The 7,951-nt window shown below is 56.0% G+C and overlaps 1 protein-coding gene across 1 annotated transcript in view; it reads left to right on the top strand.

Moving 5' to 3' along the window:
• Window positions 1-7,951, top strand: part of TNKS1BP1 (tankyrase 1 binding protein 1) — a 38,473-nt gene that overhangs the window by 15,971 nt on the left and 14,551 nt on the right. Inside the window, exons 3-5 of the mRNA XM_019514457.1 lie at window positions 144-865; window positions 3,540-3,609; window positions 6,091-7,722. Of these exons, the coding sequence (XP_019370002.1) occupies window positions 267-865; window positions 3,540-3,609; window positions 6,091-7,722 (2,301 nt within the window). The 5' untranslated portion in view covers window positions 144-266. The remainder of the gene's footprint in view (window positions 1-143; window positions 866-3,539; window positions 3,610-6,090; window positions 7,723-7,951) is intronic.

Below are 7,951 nucleotides of genomic sequence, written 5' to 3'. Positions count from 1 at the left end.
GAGGTTTGCCTCTGAGGTGCACTCCCACCCCTTCTCTCCCTGCAGGTGACAGTCGCCCAAAACCTCCGGTCAGGCCTAAACCCCGTGTGCTGCCCAAGCCAGCTGTGCCAGCGAAGCCCTGTACTCTGTTGCCGTCACTTGGGGTGCGAAACACCCGTACCGAGCTGCCTTCTGCTGAGAAGATCAACCGCTTGGCGGGTCCTAAGCCATACGGTGCTGGGTTCAGCAGTGTTGTTAAGCGCCCCACTTTCAGCCTCAAGAGCTCCATGGGAGAGGCCACCAATGGGAAAAGGGGTTCTTCTCCCCCACCTGGTACCAGGGTTCTGGCTTCAGCACTGCTCACAGCTGAAGATCTGCCTTGCGTACCAGGGGAGGAAGGAGGGTCTCCTTCCCCTGTGATGCTGCAGGCTGTGGGACTCCCGGGGACTCGCAAAGTGACTTCTCCCTTCAAGGTGAAACCAGTGCCAGTGGCAACCAAGCCAGAGCGCTTCCCTGGCACCACAGTGGAGGAGATCCTAGCCAAGATGGACCAGCCTCGCAAGGAGGCGCCACTCAGCCCTGACAGGGCTTGGGCCCTGCGTTCTTTCAGCTCTGACAGTGGCTCCTACTTTACACCCAAGGGCTTCACTGCCTTTTGGAGACGTGCCAGCAGTGAGGAGGTGGGTGAGAGTGACACCACCTTCATCTTTGAAGCTTCTAGGGACTCCCTGCCTCCTGAAGCTCTGGAGAGCAAAGAGCCCCCCAGGAATGAGTTGGGCATGAGCAGGAGGAAGAGGGAAGGGAGCCCAAGTTCTAATGGACAGCACTTGCTTGAGCCCCCAGATGGAGCACCAGAGAGTGACTCTGGCACCGTGGCTACGACAAGGTGAGGGGGAAGGTGGCCCTGGGGGTAGGGGGCAGAGGACTGTTGGTAGCTTTCCAGGGTTACATTGCCTGTTCTTGCATGGGTTGACATGAAAGTAACTTTGCAGTGAATTGTGGGTAGGTGGAAACAGGTAGAAACTTGGTGGTGGGGCTGAGGCAGGTCTCCTCTGAGGGGAGTCAGACAGAACTCAAGCAAGGGGATTATAGTCTCCTGTTTATACCTTGAGTAAAACAGCACTCGTTGACTGGCACCTGCAGCTGCACAGGAGGGGCAGAAGCCCTGCAGTAGCCAGCATGGGCTCATCTGTGCCCCACATGTTAGCCCTCTCCTGATTCCTCTGAGATTGGCTTACGCTGTCAAGCAGGGTGTTGAATATGCTAGCCAGGATGCATGTAGCATTCCCCATGACAGCTTTATTTCTGCTGCCCACAGAAAAAGTTCCCTTTTGTACAGGAACCAGCTGTCCTGGCACAAGCAAATTTAGAAGTGCTCTGATGCTCGGGTCAGACGCTCAGGCACTCTAGCTAGAATGGTGGGGGAAAAAATCCAACCCCAGATCTACTGAGGAAACCACACCCCAAGTAAGTTGGCTTTAAACTCAGCTGGGAACATCCACAAGGGTCTTTTGTACCAAATCTCACATTGGGCGGCTCTGTTAGAGCAGAGTCATGTTGTGTGGTTGGCCCAGGGAGTGCTTTGCCTTAAAGTATCTCTGAGGCCAGATGTTCAGCTCCTGTTACCAAGGAGTCACCTGCTCGGTGACTTAATCAGTGGGCAAGACTTTGCTTCATCTTGAGTTGCCAGGAAGGTTGCTTAGCTCAACCCAAGTGAGCCACTTTGGCTTTATCCACCTTCGCTGGCCTGTCACTCCCAAGCCACCAGTGCTGCATCTTGTTTCTGCTAGCCTGTTGCAGCTCCAGTGAGACGGGCAACAGTTGATGGAGGGGCTGCAGCATCTAGCAGAAGGTGTGGGAGCATATACCCATACTTGTTGTCAGCAGAAGCCTGTCTTACTAAGCAGAGGTGGCATAATTCTATCAGGAGGGGGGTCCTGTTACTATGGAAGGACGGCGTGTGTGGAGGTTCTGCTATTACATTTTTGCAGTGGGACCAGGGCTTCCTAAGTGGAGCACTGCACCCCTAGTAGGCACAACATAACTCAGCAGGCAGGTTCTCCTGCTGGACTAGTAGAGCCACCACCTGGAATGACCAGCTGTCTTAACAGAAAGACTTTTCCCCCTGGTTTATGTTGTGTCCACATAGTGGAGGAAGATTTCTGGCAGAGTACTGTCAGTTGGGGAAGGATGGCTTTTTCATGTTCCTAATTGGCAGTGCTACATTAGCAAAACTTTGTCACTTAAATCTGCTCTGTATGTCCATGCTGGGTTCTGTCCCTGAAAGCCTGGGTCCTGTGCTGTGCAGGTGTGGGTTTTTATAGAATCATAGAAAATTTGGGTTGGAAGGGACCTCAGGGGGGCAGTCTAGTCCGACCCTCTGCTCAAAGCAGGGCCATCCCCAACTATATCATCCCAGCCAAAGCTTTGTTTACCTAGGTCTTAAAAACCTCCAAGGATGGAGATTCCACAACTTTTCTGGGTAATGCGTTCCAGTAGCTTATTACCCTCCTCATGCTGAAGTTTTTCCTAATATCTAATCTAAACTTCCCTTGCTGCAACTTGATGCCTAGCTCCTTGTTCTGTCATCTGCCACTACTGAGAACAGTCTAGCTCCATCCTTTTTGGAACCACCCTTCAGGTGGTTGAAGGCTGTTATTAAATCCCCCCTCAGTCATCTTCTCTCTAGACTAAATAAGCCCAGTTCCCTCAGCCTTTCCTCAGAAGTCATGTGCCCCAGCCGACTAGCTGTTTTTGTTGCCCTCTGCTCTACTCTCTCCAATTTGTCTACATCCTATCTGTAGTGGGAGCCCAAAATTGGACACAGTACTCGTGCTGTGGCCTCACCAGTGCAGAATAGAGGGGAATAATCTCATCCCTCAATCTGCTGGCAACGCTCCTACTAATTCCACCCAGTATGCCGTTAGTCTTCTTCGCAACAAGGGCACACTGTTGGCTCATATTCTGCTTATTCCCCACTGTAACCCTCATGTCCTTTTCTGCAGAGCTGCTGCTTAACCAGTTAGTCCCCAGCCTTGTCCTACCTCTTTGGAGAGGCAGGGGCTTGGGGGATGCAGTGAGAGAAGGTGGGACTGGGTTTGGGCATGGGAAAAGGTTTGGGACAGGGAAGGTCCTATACTGGAGTGAGAAGACATGTGGAAAGTCAGCTATAGGCAGCAGCTGAATTTGGTACAGGAGAGGTTTGGCCTGGAAGGTAGGTGTGAAGGTCCATGGAATGGAGAAAAAGGTAGGCAAGAGGTAGATCCTGGTGAGACTGGAGAGGGAAAGAGAGGATGGGTGGGGGAAAGCTGGGATGAGAGGCTGGGCAGGGAGCTGGTATGGAGTGGGGTTGTAGCTCCACACAGTGTAGCTCACACCCAAAGGAAATGTGTAGCAGGGCCTAGAAGAAACTCTTGACCTCTTAGCTTGGAAAGAGATCCCCAGAGAGCCATGCCTCCTTCTCTCCCCAGCCAGTGCAGGGCTCTCAGGGGCCTGAGCAGGAGGGGTCCTGGCTGCCTGCTTCAGATAGTAACCCCCACGCTTCACTTTTCTTTCCTCAGAGCCTCCCCAGCCAGCACCAGCTGTGACGGAGATCCATCGGGACACAGAAGGCTGCTGTCCACCCCTGGTGTGAGTTCTCAACTTGGCCCCCACAGCGCGGCATCTGCTCTACTGGGCTCTCTCCTTCAGTGCTCTCCTGTCTCCTCCTGGGCTCCCTCCCTCTGGGGTGCGTTTCTCTTTTCTTCTTTCTCTGCCAGGCAGTAGGGAACTGGCTCCTGCATCTCTTCCTTTTGCCCCCACTCTAGGACTGGTGGGATATTGGGAGCTCAGATGTCCTGCACAGGGCTGTGAGGATCTCAGTCCCACTCAGGCTTCATTGCTGTAGTGATGGGAAGGAAGCAGAAGAGCAGGCCAGTGCACAAGCCAGGGTCTCTTGGAAGAAGTGTGTAGGCTGGGCCCAGTGCCCTTGGCTCTCTCAGCCCTGTCCAATGCTGGGATCTCAGCATTATCATCTCAGCCTGGCTCTGAACAGTGAGCAGCAGTGACTCACTGCATTGTGCTCAGTGACCCAACAGGTATGCAGTGTGAGGGTGCGTCTCTCTGGGCCCACTGCCAAACCCCCTTGGCACTGAGGGTGGGGCAGGACAGGATGGGAAAGCCCCTCTTCTCACCCTCCTCTCTGCCAAGGAGATAAGAACCAGCAAGAAATTAACTATTAACTCCCTTCCCCTTACACTTGGTGATGGGCAGGGGTCCTGGTTTTCCTTGATAAAAAATCGCAAATTCTCTGATAAACCCCCCAAAATCTGTGATTAAAATGAAAGGCCTCTCCCTGCCCCCCGCCCTGCTGGAGTGGGCCTCCAGCTGTCAGAGCTATGGGGTCCATGGACCTGGGTCCTCAGCCCTATACTCCCAGCAGAAGGTGGCAGCTGCTGCAGTGGAGCAGAGCCTGGCTTTCCCGCACTGCTGCCTGCCTGCTGCAGGCTTGGGTGGGTAGGGCCAGCTCCCCGCCACTGTGCATACTGTTGGGAGAGCAGTGGGGATCAGTGCCCCCAAGATCTGTGTGTGGGGGTGAGCACAGGCTTGGGCTCCTGTCCTCCCCTGGGGCCTCAGCAGCCTGGCAGGTACAACCCAGCACTGCAGGGCAAAGTAGGGCCACGGAGGGAAGCTGCTTGCTGCTGTGAGCTCCGTGTTGCCCTGGCAAAGCGTTCCCTGAATGTGTGGCAGCAGCGGGGGCGGCGGTGCAGGGTTGTGCCCCTCGCTGCTGCCGCGTATGCAGCGGATGCGTCTCCAGGGCAATGCAGAACTTGCAGTGGCAAGCACCTTCCGTGCTCAGTCCTGCTGTGCCTTTCAGTGCCAGGCTGCACCCACTGGGTTGAAGAGGCCCTGGGAGAGGGCAGCAGGTTGGGAGCCCGAGCCTGCAGTGGGCAGCCCATGCCCATCTCCCCCCACCCTTGCACACAGATCTGGGGGGCACAGGTCTTCCCTGCCGCCACAGGAGTGTGTGCAGTGGAAGGAGCGAGCCTCACACCCAGCCCCCTGGACGAGTCGCTCGCAGCCCCAGGCCCCAAGCCCCACGCATTACCCAGCTGGGCAGCAGTCTCAGCCCTGTCTACCTCCGTCCCTCACCACCCTTACCTGCAAGGAGCTGCTCTCCAGGCTGCCTGGGGCCATGTGCATATACATGCACATGTCCGCTCCCCCCAGCCCCTTGCAGGCTGGAACTCTGCCAGCCTGCAGAGAGCTCTTTGCTAAATCCACAGGTTTCTCTGTTAAAATGAGAAATCTGCATTTTCCTCCAGTACGAGGGAAAACCCGCGTTTTGCTCTGTTTTCCTATGGGAAACTGAAAACCCAGATCCCTGGTGATATGCAACTGATTCTCCAGCCCCCCTTGGAGTTGCCATTTTGGCCTGTCTGACGGAATGGGGGAGCAGGAGCCCTGTAGGCTGGTGTGTCCACTCTGCTGCCACAAGAATAGCTTTCTCTTGCTTACTTTCTCTTCTTCCTCTTCCTCCTGTTTCTGCCTGTTGTTTCCTCCCTGCTAGATCAGAGGATGTTGGGGGTCCTTCTGGAAAGGGAATTAAGGTGCAGGCAGTGGCTAGGCCTGGGTGGGAACCTGCAAACAAGGCTGAGTGAGGGGTGTGGGCAATGAGGCATGATCATGGCTGCAGGGATCCTGGAGAAGCAGGGAGAGAGAGGAGCAGAGATGGGGAGCGGCAGCCCCAAGGTAAGTTAGTAACTGTTAGGGCTGAGTCACATAGGGAATTTCCTTGTGGCCCTTTCATTTCACATTGAGACGCTCCCTGCAGGGAAAGGGTGGGGGCAGCAAGGGCATCTCTTGCCCCTGCTGTTGGATTCTAACAGACTAATCAAGGTCCTGCACAGGTGGGGTGAGGGGCAAAGCTTGACAGGAGTGGGTAATAGGGGTTAGCTGGAGCTGTACCAGAAGATAGGGGAAATGGGTTTGTAAGGTGGGGCTTGGGGTGCAGAAGGTGTGGTGGGTATTAGAGCTGTCTTTGGAGGTTGGAGATCGCTCATATGGGGGTGCTGAGGCCTGGCCTGGTACAGGTTATTGTTTACTATACCCAATTTTTTGCTTTTCCCACAGGTCTCCCTTCTGCAGATCTGCTCAGTCCCTGCTGCTGCTGTTGAGCTTCGTGACCAAACAGCCCCTGGCTCTCCTAGTGTTTCTACCAACCTCTCTCAGGCCCCAGGGCCCCCCTATATCTCTCATGAACTCCTGGCCCAAGCACTGGGCTTCCCTGATGTCCCTGCTGAATTCCCAGCCCCAGGTGTGCCTGGCATCCCTGCCAGTGTCACTCCTGGGTCCCTTGGCACCCCTTCTGAGCTTCAGGTGAAGGTCTCTGTTAGTCTTGCCCAGACCCCAGGTGCCCCTGATGCTGCAGCTGAGACCTGTCCTGGGGTATCCCATTTACTAGGGTCACCTGAGGGTCCTGGTGAGACATCTCCAGGCAGCAACAGTCCCCCAGCACCAGGAACCCCTGACACCTCCTTTGAACTCCTTCCCAAGGTCACCTCCTCTCCAGGGTCCCCTGAAGCTCCTTCCCAATCTCTAACCACCTCCAGTCTAGCTCAGGAGCTCCCCAGAGTCTCCCAGTCCCCAGGATCCCCAGAGGCACCCACTCAGTCCCCAGGATCCCCTAATAGCTTGCCATGTCCTGAACGCAGCTCCCCTTCACTCTCTGGGGACACCAGGCCATTCACAGGCCCTGTGGAGTTGTCCCTGCCTGATGATGAGAGGAAGGTCCAGCCCCTGCAGCTGGGGCTCCGGCGCTCCTCGGAAGGGATAGTGCAGCCGTCTGCCAAGGGGCTGGGCATGGAAGAGCTGGGAGGCTCATTGGCTGCCTTGTCCCAGGGAAAGGGCCCTCCGTTAGAGAAGTCCTTGGGAGGCGAGTCAAACTGGAGCCTGTCACAGTCGTTTGAGTGGGCTTTCCCCTCCCGGGCTCCTGAGTGGGGGGTGAGGAAAATGGAGTCATCTCCCAGGTCCCCCATCAAAGAGGCCAGTGACTCCAGCATCTCTAAGGGAGGGGAGTTGGATGGGGAAGGTTTGGTCCATCCTGGTACAGCCCTGAGCCCTGAAGGGTTTGGCATGGGAGCAGAAGAATTGAAGCAAGGAGACCCGAGCACTGAACTGGGGAGTGGGAGAGGAGATCAGCCTGATGCTGGTAGATGTTCTGGGAGCACAGAGGCCCCTAGTGAGGTGGGAGAGATCAAGACAGAGGAGTCTGGGAGCAGGGAAATGATATCTGGGAAAGCAGGGGAGGCAGAGGCCCCGAGTCCTGGAGGCCCCACAGCACAAAAGGAGCTAGCTGTGGCTGAGATGAAGGGCCCTGGGGCAGAGGGGGGCACTCTTCAGGAGGAGCAGGGCACACTGCCGGTCCATTCTGCTCTTCATCTGACGGAGCCACTCCAAGCTCTAGAGCAGGCTGAGCCCTCTACACAGCCCTGTGTCCTCTTCTCTGATACTGCTCACCTGGACAAGGCTGCCTTCTCCTGGGAGGATGACTCAACACTGGGCCTAGCCCAAACAGGGCCTGCCCTTGAGAGCATGGAGGGTGCAAGACTGGAGCCAGGAGAGGGAGATGCCGACCCGCTGGGGGGTTCTGAGTCCCACTCTGATCCTTGCTGGCTGGAGGAGCTGCTGGCATCACCCCCGCCCAGTGCTGATGACACTAAGAGGAAGGTGGTTCCCACACCTGGAGACTCTGAAGGGTCTGAGGTAAAGCAGTGGCAGTGGCTGCCTGTTGAGTGAGGGGCAGGAGCAGGGGAGTTGAGCAGGGCATTCCCTTGGGTGTGTGGGGAGTGAGTATGTCTCTGGTGTTTGGTGAGAGGGTGCTCCTCCATGTAGGAGAAGCTTCTGTAGAGTCAGAAGGGTGCTTCCTCCCCAGCATTTCAAAGGTTGGAGGGGGTGGGGGGGGGGGAAGTTGCCCTGGACCCAGTCGGAGGTA

Source organism: Gavialis gangeticus, unplaced genomic scaffold (genome assembly GCF_001723915.1).
Source record: "Gavialis gangeticus isolate Ggan-Ray unplaced genomic scaffold, GavGan_comp1, whole genome shotgun sequence".
Classification (NCBI taxonomy): Eukaryota; Metazoa; Chordata; order Crocodylia; family Gavialidae; genus Gavialis; species Gavialis gangeticus.
This window is presented reverse-complemented; position numbering and strand designations above follow the sequence as displayed.